General features: G+C 48.6%; 7 protein-coding genes across 7 annotated transcripts; 2 read left to right on the forward strand and 5 right to left on the reverse strand.

Moving 5' to 3' along the window:
* Positions 1 to 307: 307 nt before the first annotated feature.
* On the reverse strand, positions 308 to 2,470 carry EI90DRAFT_1342410 (uncharacterized protein). The gene is made up of 2 exons (XM_039051701.1): positions 864 to 2,470; positions 308 to 805 (listed from the first exon to the last, which is right to left on the reverse strand). The coding sequence occupies exons 1-2, from the start codon at positions 2,304 to 2,306 to the stop codon at positions 785 to 787; spliced, it is 1,464 nt and encodes a 487-aa protein (XP_038915102.1). The 5' UTR covers positions 2,307 to 2,470; the 3' UTR covers positions 308 to 784.
* EI90DRAFT_2973434 (RNA polymerase) lies at positions 2,117 to 3,005 on the forward strand (the record flags this gene model as incomplete). Its single annotated transcript, XM_039055775.1, has 4 exons — positions 2,117 to 2,470; positions 2,525 to 2,757; positions 2,813 to 2,847; positions 2,897 to 3,005. Exons 1-4 carry the CDS (start codon positions 2,389 to 2,391, stop codon positions 3,003 to 3,005), a joined length of 459 nt encoding a protein of 152 aa, XP_038915103.1. The 5' UTR covers positions 2,117 to 2,388.
* On the reverse strand, positions 2,902 to 5,105 carry EI90DRAFT_2973436 (uncharacterized protein; the record flags this gene model as incomplete). Its single annotated transcript, XM_039055776.1, has 7 exons — positions 2,902 to 3,813; positions 3,865 to 3,919; positions 3,971 to 4,333; positions 4,395 to 4,711; positions 4,782 to 4,801; positions 4,870 to 4,948; positions 5,003 to 5,105. 7 exons carry the CDS (start codon positions 5,103 to 5,105, stop codon positions 3,062 to 3,064), a joined length of 1,689 nt encoding a protein of 562 aa, XP_038915104.1. The 3' UTR covers positions 2,902 to 3,061.
* A 296-nt stretch (positions 5,106 to 5,401) lies between these two features.
* Positions 5,402 to 6,133, reverse strand: EI90DRAFT_3061937 (uncharacterized protein). The gene has a single exon (XM_039060598.1). The coding sequence runs from the start codon at positions 6,110 to 6,112 to the stop codon at positions 5,816 to 5,818; it is 297 nt and encodes a 98-aa protein (XP_038915105.1). The 5' UTR covers positions 6,113 to 6,133; the 3' UTR covers positions 5,402 to 5,815.
* Positions 6,134 to 6,513: 380 nt separating this feature from the next.
* Positions 6,514 to 7,696, reverse strand: EI90DRAFT_2973437 (uncharacterized protein; the record flags this gene model as incomplete). Its single annotated transcript, XM_039055777.1, has 4 exons — positions 6,514 to 6,585; positions 6,662 to 7,015; positions 7,299 to 7,485; positions 7,594 to 7,696. Coding segments are annotated over 3 exons (528 nt in total), but the record flags the coding sequence as incomplete, so codon positions are not given.
* Positions 7,697 to 9,814: 2,118 nt separating this feature from the next.
* On the reverse strand, positions 9,815 to 12,975 carry EI90DRAFT_3017086 (heat shock protein; the record flags this gene model as incomplete). The annotated part of the gene is made up of 8 exons (XM_039057070.1): positions 9,815 to 10,609; positions 10,665 to 11,309; positions 11,366 to 11,772; positions 11,828 to 11,929; positions 11,988 to 12,149; positions 12,207 to 12,312; positions 12,367 to 12,818; positions 12,885 to 12,975. 8 exons carry the CDS (start codon positions 12,973 to 12,975, stop codon positions 9,815 to 9,817), a joined length of 2,760 nt encoding a protein of 919 aa, XP_038915107.1.
* Positions 12,976 to 13,526: 551 nt separating this feature from the next.
* EI90DRAFT_3061952 (uncharacterized protein) lies at positions 13,527 to 16,223 on the forward strand. Its single transcript, XM_039060599.1, has 13 exons — positions 13,527 to 13,644; positions 13,707 to 13,855; positions 13,911 to 14,050; positions 14,114 to 14,376; positions 14,438 to 14,558; positions 14,621 to 14,755; positions 14,812 to 14,836; positions 14,894 to 15,032; positions 15,087 to 15,368; positions 15,428 to 15,512; positions 15,578 to 15,836; positions 15,884 to 15,949; positions 16,001 to 16,223. Exons 1-13 carry the CDS (start codon positions 13,545 to 13,547, stop codon positions 16,133 to 16,135), a joined length of 1,899 nt encoding a protein of 632 aa, XP_038915108.1. The 5' UTR covers positions 13,527 to 13,544; the 3' UTR covers positions 16,136 to 16,223.
* Positions 16,224 to 16,410: the final 187 nt, after the last annotated feature.

A 16,410-nucleotide genomic window follows, 5' to 3' on the forward strand; every position in this document is an offset into this window, starting at 1 on the left:
TTCCACTCCTGCAGCAAGAATTTGGGCTTTCATTGCTATATTCTGAGTAGATTCTAGTTGCCAATTTTGTGAGGAGCACTTCAATATCCCGGCCCTTGCATGTACTGAGTTGCTTGGATGATGCGAGCCCAACAGAATACCCTTTGCACCCGGCTTTGGGTTGCAAACATGTATATCAAGTTGTCCCTCGCTACATATAATGCGAGTGTAGTAGCCGCCAAGCGCTACGTCCGTATCGGGCCAGTCATAACAACACAGGATTCGCCAACTGTTGAATAAATCTCGCTTCAGTCCGCCGTCTGGTTCCTTGTTGGCTCAATGTTTCTTGGCACGGCGGATGAGGCTTTAACTGGGTGTTGGAGACAGGGGGGCTGAAAGCCCGATGGAATGCTCCAGGCGGGGAGACTGCTCGAACAGCTGAGGTTGAGCGTGGTGCGAACCTGCATTATGAAGGAGGACGAGGTCCTGGACAAACGGTGATGTGATACGTAAGAAAATTGGGGTTTCGCGCCGAGATTTGGAACGGCATTGACTAGCTAAGTTCGCGAAGGCATGCGTGAATACAAAAGAGACCCCAAATCGCCGTTAAAAAAAAGTAACAACGACAATAACAGAAGTAGGAGAACAGAATAGAAGAAGAAACAACTGAACCAACGATGGTCGCGCCAGTGGCGCGGAAACTCAATCGGTGCCCCGATATCGAGGGCTAAGAATTCAAAGACAGACAAAGAACTTTGGGTCGAAATGGGACAAAGTATTCAGCCTCGGAACAGAGGGCTGGCGGTCAGGGGGCCAATGGATGGGTCTTCCAAGTGATGAATGAATATGCATATATTCTGAACGCGGATGTTTGAGCGACTCACGGAAAAAAAAGTGGTTGGTAATGCTTCCGTTTCCTCTACACCTCCTTCCTCAATTTCTCGGGCCACGCTGCTCCACCATCCAAGCATGCAAGGGGGAGTGCTTATTCCGCGGGAGGCTGCCACACGTTCAAGCGCTTCCCAACCACTACCATGTTCAACAAGACGGAGCGTCCTCAAGTTCTTCAAGCTCAATTGCTCGAAGAAGGCCTCCCAGAAGGATTCATCGTTACATCGGCTCATATCCTGGTCTTCGATATCTAGGTGTCGAAGGGAAAGTTCACGCAGGGCTGGCGTGTATATCTTCCTCCAGAAGTCCATGGAAGACATCCCACCAGAAATGTGAAGCCTCTCCAACTTGGGGAATTCGATATCCCCCGTGTTGAAAATAAGTGCAATGTCTGCTGATAAGGAACCGGACCGCAAGTCCAGCATGATAGTTTCGAGAGTGTTTCTATACGTATGAAGAAGGTATTTCAGTGCCATAACGTTCTGTGGAACTGCAAGGTTTGACGATCCAAGGCGAACGCGTCGCAGACCCTTGCAATTGAGCAAATCCGATGATAATGGCCACCCCGATGTCTGGCGATCGACGAGTAGCGTTAAATTCTCTAGTGAAGAAGGGGGCAGGAATGTGATTTTGTCAAATTTGTCATTTTCAGGGAAACGGGGGGAAAGTTCAACGTGCAGATCTTGCAGAAATCTCCACCTCTTTAGCGCGGGACCTAGATCTAGAAGAGGGGATGGATTCACAAAACGTAATTTCCGAAGGTTTCCGGCCGCTATGAGTCCATCGAGGACAGAGCGATTCTCCAAGTCGGGTGCATCAAACAGGGTTCGATAGTGGTGTGAATGCCGCGGCATAGAACGGTAGGATTGATCAGATGTAGCGTCGATCCTCACTTCCGAAATGCTTGGACAGGCCACCAATATAGCCCTTATATATCCTCCCCAGGCGGCCCATTGTGTGGACTGCTTCGTCATGGATGGGGCATAATTTCGAAACTGGCTGTACGACATGTTAAGCCTATCCTGACGGATAAGAGCAGCTGAGCGAGTAGCAGGATCGGCATCGTGGGGGACTTCCTGCGCCACCCAAGTCTTCATCTTCCTGGGGCGCCGGGGGGAACTAGCGCTACATCTATACTCGTAGAAATTGAATCCGAGAGATCGAGGCAGTCTAGCCATCTGAGCGTCTTTTTTCACCACAGTAGCAACGTGATGCAAAGCCTCGTATGTGTAAAGTTGCAACTTTTGGTAGAATACAACCTTCGAGAGACCGTGAAAGCGCTTCGAAACTCTGGACAAGTTGAGGTGGACGAGTAATCGGCGATGCAAGGGTGACAAGACGAATTCGGAACCCCCATCATCAGAGAGGAGACGAGGGTCCTCATAGACGTCCTGGAAAACAGGGAGCCATACGTCAAATGGGATATCCTCGCGCATGATGGAGCCGATTTGATCCCCCTTTCAATTTGGAAGCGTGAGAACCTTGGGAAATGCCGTGAAAGCGCCCTGTTTCTGCAAGATGTCAAGAGAATCCAATATCCTTTTTGACGACATTTTCACTATCACTGATATCAATGCAGAGGGGAAAAGATTCGACCGAGGTAAGAATTTTCTCTCGATCTTAGCTTACACCCCTACTAACTTTCCAACACAAGTTTCTCGGCTCATGGCCAAGTCACAAAGTCATGCTATGCACCTCGCACTAGACTACAACGTCGAGCTTTATCCTTTGCGGAAGGGCGAAACTTTTACTCTTGCTCTCGCCTCTTCACTGTCGCGAGAAGTTGTTGGCGCAGACGAAGAAAGCACTGGTCGTGATGTCTGGAGACCGGACAGGAAAGGAAGTGTCGGCATTGAAGAAGATTATGAGTGTGTTATGTATGGAAAGGTGAGCATCGCTGGTCTCTCGCCATCCATGATATTACCAAATAGTTTTATTTCAGGTGTATAAATTCGACGAGGGTTCACATGAGATGGTGTAAGTAGAAGGTTTCCCCTCATTTTTCTACCTCTAATCCTTCCCACAGAACGGCGTATGCATCGTTCGGGGGTCTCTTAATGGCGCTCACAGGTTCATATCGACATATGCAAAATATCGTAATAGGTGAAAATGTGTATTTGCTCATGCGACGGTGATGAATCGAATGAAATGATGTCGTGCCAAAATCGTCATACAATGCGAAAGGGTATATTCAATGGCTCTTCCATCTTAGCTTGGCGCGTAACCTGGCCAGTCTCGAGCTTGCACGGTTTGGAGGATTTTCTCCCGCAACGGTTGCTCCATCATCAGTACCACAGTTGGTCATAGGGTAGCTGCTGTCTCGCTGCCTTGGTACCAGTGCAAAACCTGGGCTTAACGGCGACAGCCCTATCGTGAAGCCACCGATTGGAGGCCCGCCAATTGGAGGAACCACGGCCTCTTCCGATAAGCGCAAAGTAGCGCGGCGTGTGGACCGTCGGCGAGGCGGAGAGATGGGTCCTCGCGGCAGCGTCGTCGTGGGATGCGTTGCGCTAACCGCCCTCGGTCGTGGTGTTGTCGATGCCCCACTGGTGCTAGGAAATGAGTCGGGTGGGTTATTTAGCGCTGGTGATGGTGCTCGAGAGGGGATTGAAGGAGATGAAACAACCCTGCGATGTGGATATGACGGGGATAATGTCTGCTGATCTTGCGAGAAGCCATAACCAGAGCTATCTGATCGAGTGAATGTGGTAAACACTGGGCTCGGGACTGAAGACTCAATAACATCCGCGGCAAAACTCCAGTCTCCTTCCAGAACACCACCTTCTTCTCCAACTTGCTGGTGGCTTACTGCCCACACGCCACCCAAAAGTAAGAAAATTCCAAGAGTGACAAGACCCAAGCTTCTGTAGCTAAGGCGATCGAACTGATCGAAGTATATGAGGCCATTCATGATAGATGATAGATTGTAGAAACAGAATGCAACTGGACAGAAATGAACGGAGCTCCAATGTGAAGAGTAAGAGGTTGACATACGAGGACAAACGAGTGTAGGATCTTCCAGTACGAGCGACTTGTGAAGATACCATAACTACGATAGGATGAGCTGCAGGGATACACGATCTTCAACTTGACAACGGACCTGTAAGAGCGCAAAAACAATGAGTCCAAGAACCAGTGCCCAACTCTCCCAGCGGTTGAATTGGTTGTGACCCGCGGCTGTTAGAACGAGCAGCTCCACTCCGGACTTGGCAAATATCAGACACATCCCAGACAATATTCCCGACATGGATGAGTATGAGATAGCTAACAAGGTGGGGATTCTCGACCTCAGCGATACTGGCGAAGTCGACCGGCTAAGCTTTGGGTCCAAGAGAGGGGCTGTCTCCGTTGCTTCAACCCGACCATGATCGTCAGTGAGAGGAAATGGACGAAGGGGTGGAGTCCGTGGTGGAGACATTATTACCATGTGAATTCGATTATATCGCCATTCCGTAAAATGAGTCTAGTAGGAGGTGAAATCTTAAGCCAGGCCACATTGAATCGTAAAGATCAGTAGCTCTCACAATAGTAAGGATTGCGAAAACGACGACTCCTAGCAATGAGAAGTACACCAGAAATGTGCTACGACCGAATAGGAGTAGGAGGTCGTCCAAAGAATGTGTGGGCTCCGGTACGATGCCGTAGATGCCGATCATGACAGCTCCCACTACGATTAGTGCTGTACCAGCTACCATAAATTTGGAAAAGATGTCCCCCAGGATCATTCGTGCAAAGAACGCATTCCATAGTAACGATACGGCACCGAGTGGAGCCAAAAGGACGACTGGGAGCGAAGCAATTTGAAATATCGACCCAAGGACGTTTGAAGTGATAAAAATAGCTGTTTTTTTGGGACCAATACCAAAGGGTTAACCTCCTAGAGGCCAACCGGGCTTGGAACTAGGACGTACCGAATCCTATAACCCACAACCTTTCACGGCGAGAGAGAGAGACGTTAGTGTTCATTCCCACTTGAAAAGTCCTGTTGAGCTCACTCACGGCCGCCTGTAATCAGAGGTCCTCTCATCTTCTGGACGTGCTTGATTCTGGATATGACTCTTCCGTTGTATCGTAAGACCTGTGATTGCCTTGAGCGAATAAAATACGGCATAGAATCATCGGCCAAGCTCACCCAGTGATTGAATGCAGGACGCTAGTAGCCCAACAACGATTCCAGCTACGATGATCACCTGAGGATTATCATTTGGCGGTCCAGGAACTCGCAAGATGATCATCTGTCTTTACGAATGTAGCAAAAAAAAAAATGGTGAGACCCCGAGAACGGCTGTTTGAGTAAGAGTCTTGGGGATGTGGTAGACACGTGCCGCCAGAACCCACAGCGAGATTCGCGACGAGGGAAGCCTTCAGAGTTATAGGAGGACGTAAAGAGCGACTAGAGTTTTCGATGCGGATATTGCGAACGGTGCGAACGCCCTTGTGTTCCTCTTATGTCACCAACTAAATTATCGATGACCACATTCACGTGATATTGTTGATGTGCTGCAGCTGGAAAGGCGCCCGGCGTTCCGCAATCCGAACCTAGCATTCGTGGACCTTCTGCGCATGGAAAATCTTATGATCATATATCACATTGACCAGCCATCGATCCAATAGCCACATTGCCTCTACTCCCCAAATGGAGTTCTCTTCAGCCCAGTTGCATCAACAGTGCATGGGTGTGGGCGTGATCCACACAAGCTACCTCCCGGGGCCCTGATGACTTGGAAGGACCACAGTTAAACAATGCTATAGTTATGTATAGATGTCCTCTTCTCCCAGGGGGAATCCGGGCTACAAGGGCCAGTCCACCTGACGATTCACACTCGCCTAACAGCCTGAACCATCATCCCAGTGTTTGCAGTTCACGTACATAAGGTTGAACCGGCCCAATGCTCGATCTCAACAGTACATCGGGATCAGTCTTCGTCACCTCCTCGCTGCATTTTCACAACCAATCCGTGATGATACATGCTGATGTCAAATTTCGGGGGTGTTTCCTATCCATCCACTCTAATAATATTAACATTACAACACCCTCAGGTACATGCATCACCGTGACAACCAACACCACCGCCTCAAAGACCTTTACGAGGCAGCCCCCCCTCAGCTTCACACCTGCACCCCTGGATCCCTGTCCGTGCGGCGTTGCTCCTTCAATACTACAACAACAACAACAAAAAACCAAAACAGCAGCAAATGGGGTCATCTCAACTTCTCCGCATATACCGCCGGAAAGCCACATTGATAACCACCCACTGAGCCGAGGATGGCGCACATATATATTACTTACCTATCTTTCACACAATTAAGTAACTGATATGACACGTTTTCATCGATCATCTGAAGATTTCATGATAATCGGCACCGATGGCACGACCAGTGGTGCATAAAATGGACTGATATTGAGAGGTGAGGCGAGGCGAGGGGGGGCGAGGCGAGAAAGGGAATACATAACTATCATTATCCCAGTGTGAACGGAAAAAAAAAAACGAAAACGAAAACCGAAAAGAGTGAACGGCTTCCAGAAGAAAATATGGAGGGAAAACTAAGTCCGATGGGCTTGAAAAAAAAAAAGAATATCGATGAGGAAGGCCAAGAGCAGTCCTTTTTAAATATTTGATTGATATTATTAATAGTGTGTGCAAGCCCCAAAGGTATGGGCACGGTGAAGAGAACGACGGTCGAACCCTCAGATGCAGTTAGGACCGTAATAGCCTACAAAAGAGATTTTTATATCCGTGAGTATATATAGCTTAAGAAAGATGGGGAAACTGGAAAGTGAACAACGCACCAGGAATCGCGACTTCACAGCCTTTCGTGTCCTTCGTGTGGTCACAGTCGGCGTTATTCTACGAAGAGTATTTTCAGTCAGTCAGTCAAATCAATCCATCAATGCCAACGAAACAGTCAGGGGCTCTCAAAGAACTCAGGAAATGATGGAATGGTGAAGCCATATTTTATAACTGGTTCGCTGATCCGAAGAGGAGCCGGGTGTGTGTGTGTGTGTGTGTGTGTAGTAAAGGGTAAAAAAGCAGAACAAGAGAGAGAGAGGCAACGAGAGAACACGCAAATACATACCTCACAGCAACGGAGGCAGAAGCGATTGTTAGCAGGCTCTATTTGCTGAACGTAGAAACCACGCTTGCTGTTAGGAAATACCAGGGCACATGTCAGTTTTTTGGGGAGGGGTACATCAATGATAGGGGAAGGGGGCCGAGGAGTTGAACAGTGCACGTACTTCTTGCCAGGTAGAATACAGAAGGACTGGGAAGGAACGCCATCATTTCTACAGAGTAGTGGAAAGGGATACGGTAAGGGGTTGTGATGAGGGGAGTCATCGTCGTGTAATGATATTTCTTACCCTTGACCGGACGAACTGAAAGTCGTCAGTTTTATTTTATTTTTTCAAGAAGAGTACGATGGCTCACTCAAACTGGCCACCTTGGTCCCTAGGGTTAAGGCGACTGAGATGGGATGCATTGATGCAACCAGTGATCTGACGAGTTTGGTTCTTTCCAGGGATTCCCCAAACGGCAAACTTTGCCTGACCAGGCTGAATGAAATCGATAGGAAGGCGACCTTGGTTGACCTTGTCGTAGCGAGCCTTGTCAGTGCCTTGTTGACATTGACGATCAACGTGCGCACGCGATCAACGTGTTGTTGATGTTGTTGTTGTTAGTCAAATGGGAAAAAAAAGTTGTAGAATCTGACGCGGTTCCTCACAGTAAGTCTTGGTGCCTGAGCCTTCGGCAACGCCAATATCGGTGTGAGGATCCTTGGGGACAATCGCGCAGAAGTTGTCGAGACCAAAGACAGAGACGATGTTACTGGGCTGGCAGTGTGTATAAGATGAGACAACGAACTGGGGAAAGGGGGGGGGAGGTGGGGGGATGTGCCTACAGAATACTTGAACGCATAGATATTGGGTACGGCGACAACGGAAGAGGCGAGTGCCGCGAGCGAGAGCAAGTAAGCAGCGTACATCATGAGCAGTAAGTGATTTGTCGGGGAAGGGGCGTTGTTTGAGGAAAGTGTAGGGAAAAGGAATGGGCTGGTTTTTTTGGTTTTATAAACGAGTGTGGAGTGAGGTGTGAGTTTAACTCGTGCGGAAGGTGTGAAGATGAGGAAAGCGCACTTTTTTTTTTTTTACAAAGACGTAAAAAACTCGCTCTCAACCCCTTTTGGGATCGTCGGATCCAAATCACCCGTTTTGGGCATAAACCCATGGCGCGTTTATATTCATTCGATTGGATCCCTTTTCGGCTGTCAACACGTCAATCGGAATTGGCCGAATTTATATATATATATATATTGTACATCTTCTTAGTTCTTCAGCGAGCGCAAAACGCGATCATATCCGGCTCCCCTGAGTGAACAAACAATATTCTTGCGTCGAGCGAAAATCGTGCCCGTTACCGTGTTCGATTTCCCTACATAATTGGCGCATCCCTGGACTGTGACCCCCCGTTATATAACTTTTTGAGAGCCAACTGCCGAGTAATTCAATCACCGAACCAGCCCGACTGGGCTCGCCGGAGGCAAATCATCCCATTTACGTACATACGAGGGAAATGAGGGAGAATTCCCATTCCGGGCTTCCTCAAGCCGCAATGGGTACAAAATGGAATCCAGAACAAATAACTCGTACTATATCAAAGCGATCTCGACGAGGGTTGCCGGAACATACACACTTTGCCGATCACTACCAATAATGTTTCCGAAACCAAATTTTCTGAACACACGCAAGAGCCCCTATGTAATCAGGGCAGTTTCCGGACTCATATCGGCATTCTCCGCCCGCTCTCTGCCTCACACAACCCGAACCCACTTTTGTCTTCCATGACGTACTTTGCCATGGGGGAGGTGAACTTGATCCAAACACGGCCCTTTTGCCGCATGGGCGGCACGGGGTTATGTACTAGCGCGCATGGCTGATGACTTGCGTGGATGTCTCGGGCTCGCATGGTCGATCCCTTCGTTGCCGTGTGAGACCACTTTGTCTGACAAAGCTAGGAGCCCGGGCCCAAATGGAGTTCAGAAGTTTAGGGTTCAAGACCAGAACTTCTTGAATAACAACTAGCTGCATATGACAACGACATCTCCCATGCAAGCTTCCTCTCCTTCTCTCCGGGTTCAACAACAACAATATTGTTCATGCGCAAATGTACATGTGGCTGGATTCACTCATGTGCTACCCCTTGTCATATAAATAAAAGGAGCATATGCATCTCCGTCCTGGACGAAGTGTCAATGTATATCACTACCAGAGGGATCGAAGAAGCCCTTGACCAAGAACTCACCCTATAGGACCCTATCCATGTCACATTGGCCCATCAACTCAAAACGCCATCGGTTGGTCCCGGATAACTAACAGCTTCCCCCCCCCCCCCTAATGATCATAGGATCCTAGGAGAGCCACTTCGGCTACTCGATCGATGCTCACTCATGATCAAGGATGTTCCGTTCCATGTCGCTCTCTTGCTTGGTCAGTACCAGCCTCCAAGTGCCGAATAATATATACACTACTCGCACGTTTCTGAAAAGGTGTATCTGAAGATGTAATATCGTAAGATTGTTGCGCCGCTTAAGCTTACGTCCTTCCTTGGGCGCTTGTCTACTCCGGGGGGGGACAGAGTAGTTGGGCTATCACCATGGCTTTCCATCCACGCCAGTTTCGGTCCGGATCATCATGATCGACCCCCTTCAACTGGCTCACTGGTTCAGCTGTGCGTGATGCCCAACTCAACTGCCCCTTGAGTCTGGATCTTTGAACGATCACATTTTTTTTAAAAAAAGGAGTTAGTAGAGATCGAGATGTACATTACAAGACAATTTCAATACAACAACAGCATTGCACAAGTTTACAAAAACAAAGACCCAAAAATAACAGTGTCCGAGAGTAAAACGTTTTTCGTGAAAAAAGCAATGTTCAACCGAATCCTCTTCAGCCAACTTCCTCCACAATATAATCATCGAAATCCTCATCTTCTCCATCCTCATCCACCTCCATCGACTCAGCACCCACAATCCCCCGATGATTCGGTACGATAACCAGTCGGTTCCGCCCTTTATCGAACGCTACATAGACCATCTCCCCATCTAACACCTTCTCCTGAAGCAACATCATCGCAAGAGGGTTCAATATCTGATCTTGCATCGCCCGATTCAGTGGCCTAGCACCATACGTCGTCGAATACCCGATCAACCCGAGGTAATCTTTCGACGCCTCTTCTAAATTGAGTTTAAGCTTCCGAGGCTCAAGACGTTTTTCGAATTCTCTTAAACGTATATCGACGATCTTACGAATGTTGGATCGGGATAGAGGACGATAGATGATGATATCATCGATACGATTGCGGAATTCGGGAGGGAAGTGAGATTCGATCGCATCCATTACGAGGCTATGTGTAGCGGCCGGGATGGCACCAGCTCTTTCAAGAGCGTTGAGGTACATCGCTCCCAGATTAGACGTCATAATGATGACCGTGTTGCGGAAGTCGACGACTCGACCATGTCCATCGGTAAGTCGACCATCGTCAAGCACTTGTAGGAAGAGGGTAACGAATTCGCGACAGGCTTTCTCGATCTCGTCGACTGTGAAAAGGGGGACCAAGTCAGCAACTGACAATGCGTAGAAGAAGAAGATCATACTTAGCACGATAGAATATGGTTTGCGACGAACGTACTCGGTGAGCGTGCCCGCCTCTTCATAACCAACATATCCAGGCGGTGCACCAATCTGAATAAAGAAAAGGTGTCAACCAAGTAATCCAAACCGTCAAGCAGCAACTCACCAATCGTGATAATGTATGCTTATCAGTGTACTCGCTGGAGTCGATACGAATCATTGCATCGGGAGAGTCGAACAAGATCGTAGCGAGTGTCTTCGCCATCAACGTCTTACCCGTCCCAGATGGCCCTGCAAACAAGAACGACGCAATAGGTCTATTCTCATTCGAAAGTCCACTCCTCGATAACCGAATCGCATTCGCCACAGCTTTGACTGCCTCAGGCTGACCCACTACGCTCTCCGACAACATCTTCTCCATGTTCATCAATTTCTCGCGTTCCGTGGCGAGAAGTCTTGAAACAGGGATCCCAGTCCAACGGCCAACGATTTCGGCGATCGCTTCAGGGGTGACCGTGTCTATTTGCGTTTGATTACCAGCCCGAGCAGCCTCGAGCGTGTTGATGTTCTCTTGAACGTTCGGGATGGCATAGAAGCGAATATCAGAGGTAGTGGCGATATCGTGGCGACGTTCGGCGTCGTCGGCCTTCGCCTTGAGTTCGTCCAATCGTCGACGGAGTTTTGCAATTTCTTCTGCACCTTTGTGTTCAACTTCGTAACGGGCACGCAACGGGCGAAGTTTTTCATCAACATCAGCGATGGCCTTCTTTGCCGCTTGCAAACGTTCCTTGCTGGTAGCATCTTTTTCTCGCTAATAAGGGAAATAATAAGTATACTGAAAAGCCGTCAAAGATTTGAATGGCTTACAGTCAGGGCATGAACCTCGACCTCGAGCTGTATTTTTTGACGTTCCAAGGCATCAACCTCCTCAGGGGCCGTCTCTCGAGCGACCCTTACAGCAGCACACGCCTCGTCTACCAAGTCGATGGCGGAATCCGGAAGCCGTCGACTGGTCAAATACCGATGTGCAAGCGATGCAGCTTGGCACAGCGCCTGATCCAAAATGCGCACGCCGTGATGGACCTCGTACTTCTCGCTGATACCACGGAGAATAGAAATCGTTTCTTGCACGGAAGGCTCATTGACTAAGACTTGGGCGAAACGACGCTCGAAGGCGGCATCCTTCTCTATGTATCGCCGATATTCCGCGAGTGTTGTGGCTCCAATGCACCGAAGCTTGCCTCGAGCAAGCATGGGCTTGAGCAAGTTGGCAGCTTTACGATGGAGTATGAGTTGATGATTCGATTGATTGAAGGTCGTGGGACTCACCATCCATACCACCCTCACCGTCACCCTTTCCGGCCATAATGAGATGAAGCTCATCAATAAAAAGGATAATACCAATGCCATTTTCGGAATTCTTCTCGATTTCTGTGGCATAAACAATTAAGATTGGTCTTGAGTAATGATGCCTTGACGGTTCACGTACCATCCAACACTGACTTCACCCGCTCTTCGTATTCACCCTTATATTTGGCACCGGCCATCAAGGAACCCATATCAAGACTGAATAAACGCGCATCAAGAGATGCCGGGACATCGCGTTTGATGATACGTTGGGCAAGAGATTCTACGAGAGCGGTCTTTCCAACTGGGAAGCGACGTGAGTTCCCATTCACATGCAAAAACAGAAGTTCTGCGAACTGACCTCCAGGTTCCCCAATTAAAACTGGATTATTTTTTGTTCTCCGACAAAGAATCCTGATCATTCGGCGAACTTCGTTATCTCTTCCGATGACAGGATCCAATTTCCCCTGAAAATCGTGTCAACCTGAGTCAAACACGCGTGAGTGCGTCTAAATCCTCACCTCTTCTGCTAGTTTCGTCATGTCAATTGCATACTTGGCCAGGGCATCGAACCCAGCCTCAGCCGTGCGGCTGGTGATTCGCTTATTTCCCCTAGCTTGTTCCACTTCCTTCTGTATGGCAGCGGCAGAAACGGCGGCTTCTTTAAGAAGGCCTACCATCGTCGAGTCCTTGATCAGGGCCAGGATGATGTGGTCGACAGCAATATAGTCATCTTTCATCGACTTTTGGATTTTCCGAGCATCTTCAAGGACCTGGATGCTAGGATGACTGAAGCTGATATCCGCGGGTGGAGGATCTTGACTGGGGAGTCGGACCAGCGCTTTCTGGATCCCGCGCTTGACTGAAAGCGGATCGCCGCCAGCGCGATTTATGATATTGCTGAACATAGACGGGCTGGAACTTGCATCCTTTCCTGGGTCCAGGAGGACGGCGGCGATATGAACAGGATAGACTGGAAGGAGTGTAAGTGTCAACGGATCGCCGATGGCATGTTATGCGGAAGCCTTGAAGTACTCACCCCCAACGTTGCCATTTTCTTTAGCAAGTTCTAGTGAAGCTGCAAGTGCAACATTCGACGCATCTGTGAGGCTATCAGGCGAGAAAGACATGATTGGTTGGAAAAGAAACTGGCCTCCGTGCTGTGACAACAAAGGCGCTTATATAGAATGGGTGATCGGTCACAAGTTATTCCCAGGGGACGTATGTATTCAGTTTTTTACTGATTCGGGAAATCGAGGGAACCTTCGGGGTGCACCTGGAATGGTCACGAAACGTCTGTGTGATTCTGGTCCCTACGTGCATTTAGGACTCAAACGCAGTTCTAGATCAAATCGGCCCCATATCAAGTAATTGACCCGGTACAGATCTGCTGCATAATGTCGGCGCTGGGGGATGATTTGTCATGTATCCCACTATGGTCACCCAAGGATCCGTCTAAAACTAGAACTCAACAGTTCATGAGGATAGTGAATAGAATATTCGACCTCGATTTGAAGACATATGTCGATCTATACGAATGGTCAATCGCTTGTCCAAGCGCTTTCTGGAGTCTCGTGTGGGATGAGACGCAGATCATTGGCGAGAAGGGAAATATTGTGAGCAGCTAGCAACCCATGCACCAAATCCGGCTGTCACTCTTACCGAAGACGACAATCAGGTTGTGGATGAAACAAAATCTATGGACTCCATTCCATCCTGGTTTCCTGCAACCACTCTCAATTGGGCTGAGAATATGCTCAGGAACAGATCGCCTACCAAAGCAGCATTGATCCAAGTAAGTGAGTGCTCCACTTAACTGAACACTTGCAAGCGGGGGGCATTAATACTCGCGCCAAACCAGCCGAGCCTACTCCTCAGAACCCAGACCCTCAATTACGAACCTTGACATATTCCGAATTATATGTCGCGGTTCATAAAGTCGTAAATTGGTTCTTGTTTATAGGAATTCAGCCTGGGGACCGTGTTGCCTCCTACTCGTCCAACTCTATTGTACGCAAACCTCGTGGTGCTGTGCTTGGTTTCCAGTCTCGTAATCGACTTGTAGGAAACCGTGGTTGCTTGTTTGGCTGCAACAGCTCTTGGAGCAATATGGGTTTCAGCAGCAGCAGATTTTGCTCCTCAAGGGGTTCTGGAGAGGTTTGAGCAGGTCAAACCTAAAGTCCTCTTCGGCATCGACTCAGTCGTGTAAATGAATCCAGCTTCTGTCTCTTTCGCGGGGCGTTAATGCTTTGCGAACCCCTCCTCTAGTTACAACGCCAAATCTCATGAGCAAATACCTAAACTTAGCAGTGTACTAGATGGACTTCGAGCGTTATCGCTTACGCCCCAAAAGGTCGTGGTCGTTCCACACGAGCCAAATTCCTCACGCGCAGGTTGGGAGTCTAACTGGCTTTCGTGGACTGACATCCTCAGTTCCACTCTGTCGGATGAGGACGTAAGGAAGGGCATTCCGTTCTGGAGAGGTCCATTCGATCACCCGCTGTGGGTTTTGTTTAGTTCGGGCACAACGGGTATCACTACTCAATTCGAATTGACGATGTTGGCACATTCATGTCTTTGTCTGTTTTTAAGGAAAACCGAAGCCTATCGTACATCGTGCGGGTGGCATGCTGCTTCAGTCCGCTAAGGAGCTTATCATCTGCGGTGATTTTGTACCAGAGGACGTATATTTTTACTATACGACCACAGGATGGTATTAGGCCCACCCGATCCACCCTGCGACGTAATTGCAAAGCTGATAGACACGTTCGACAGGATGATGTGGAATTTCCTCGTCGGTGGTCTATCGATCGGGTTGACCTTGGTGCTGTACGATGGAAGCCCTCTTAGAGATCCCTCATTCTTGTGGCAGCTCACAGACAAGATCGGCATCACCGTCTTCGGGACGAGGTACGTAATTGGGATTCGCACTCTCCGATAAACTTTTAGCTCACCTAATGAAAAAGCGCAAAGTATCTTGAGCAACTTGAGGTTTGTCGCTGTCTGCAGGATCGAAAGGATTACCCTTAACCCTAAGCCTATCCCTAGAAACAATACAAACCGAAAGATCATCACTCCCTGAAATCCCTACGACTGGTGCTGTCGACTGGGTCCCCTCTGGCCCCATCCCAGTTTGACTATGTATACAACCACATTTCTAGATCCGTATGCCTTGGTTCGATCACAGGTTCGCCCGGTTTCAGACTCGGGACTGAAATAATAATACTAAACCGCTACATAGGGGGAACAGACATCTGCTCCCTTTTCTGCGGCATGAATACTTCGCTACCAGTGTACCGAGGGGAGATCCAATGTCGTATGCTCGGTATGTCTATTCGTACCTGTAACGACGAAGGGGTGCCCCTGCCAGCTGGAACACCTGGTGACTTGATATGCGATAAACACTTCCCATGTCAGCCCCTGGGCTTCTGGCCGCTTCCTGGATACGGTGCCGATGCCGACACCAAGAAAGCGCAGGATAGATATATGGAAGCTTACTATGAGAAATTCAAGGGGGTTTGGCGTAAGTTTCAACGATGCAAGCACCGATCCTGTGTGAACTTCTCTAAACCCCCTTGGTAGACCACGGAGATCACATTCTGATCACCAAATCTCGTGATGGGAATGGCGGTGGCGTCCTGATGTTGGGTAGAAGCGATGGTGTGCTGTGAGCAATCTTTTTTATTTTCGTCAGCCGGCGATTGGTAATCGAAGGTCGAACATGAAAATAAGCAACCCGGGAGGTATTCGCTTCGGTTCTGCCGAGATATATCAGGTGCTCGAGTCCTGTTTCAGTCCTTTAACCGCGAAATCCCCCGACGAGATTATTCTCGATTCACTTGTCGTAGCACAGCCAGTGCGAGGAGGCGCAGACGAACGTGTCATTCTGTTTTTGCAACTTGCTGAAGGACAGAATTTGTCTGAAAACCTACTCAATCGTGTCAAGACCGAGATACGGATTAGAAGAAGTCCTCGACATGTGCCTGCTAGAGTAAGAAGTTCATCTTTAGTGACAATTTTTGTTGCTCAATCCGTCAGATTCTTCAGGTGCACGATATTCCCCATACACTGAATGGAAAGAAAGTAGAGGTGCCTGTTAAAAAGGTCAGCTTCACTCCGCCATGGCCACATTCAGCACTCAGAGGTACACTTCAGCTCATTCGTGGCGCTCCCATAACGTCGCTGAATCTGAACACGCTTCGCAACCCTGAGTCGCTGGAAGAGTATGTGAAGTTGGGTGACCAATTGAGGAAAGAAGTGGATGCAATATCTCCTCTAGGTCATCTCTAAGCCCCGTCAAATAGCGCCTAACATGTACCGGAATTCCTGTGTATCTGCGCTTAAATGTGAGATTTCATCAATTCTTACTGTAACAAACAACAAATGCGCATGGAATTATCAAGACTAATGGTTTCACAACACTATGATTACTACAAAAATTAACAAAGTCCAAGATGAGAAGTCTGGGCTGGTGATGAGAGTGGAGTATGTTGCAAACACAAATGAGGAGTAGGCGCGTTGTGCAGAATTGAGATGTCGAGGAATTGTCCTAGAATGCTAATAAC

The sequence above is a fragment of the Cantharellus anzutake genome (genome assembly GCF_015039405.1).
Source record: "Cantharellus anzutake strain C23 chromosome Unknown EI90scaffold_30, whole genome shotgun sequence".
NCBI classification, from domain to species: Eukaryota; Fungi; Basidiomycota; class Agaricomycetes; order Cantharellales; family Hydnaceae; genus Cantharellus; species Cantharellus anzutake.

Coding starts and splice junctions, on each gene's coding strand:
- EI90DRAFT_1342410 (XM_039051701.1), bottom strand. CDS start 2,306: ATGCGCGAGGATATCCCATTTGACGTATGGCTCCCTGTTTTCCAGGAC. Junction 806..863: donor TACCAACCACTTTTTTTTCC/GTGAGTCGCTCA, acceptor ATCACTTGGAAG/ACCCATCCATTGGCCCCCTG.
- EI90DRAFT_3061952 (XM_039060599.1), top strand. CDS start 13,545: ATGGACTCCATTCCATCCTGGTTTCCTGCAACCACTCTCAATTGGGCT. Junction 15,033..15,086: donor ATGCCTTGGTTCGATCACAG/GTTCGCCCGGTT, acceptor ACCGCTACATAG/GGGGAACAGACATCTGCTCC. Junction 15,950..16,000: donor TAGAGGTGCCTGTTAAAAAG/GTCAGCTTCACT, acceptor GGTACACTTCAG/CTCATTCGTGGCGCTCCCAT.
- EI90DRAFT_3061937 (XM_039060598.1), bottom strand. CDS start 6,112: ATGTGGCTTTCCGGCGGTATATGCGGAGAAGTTGAGATGACCCCATTT.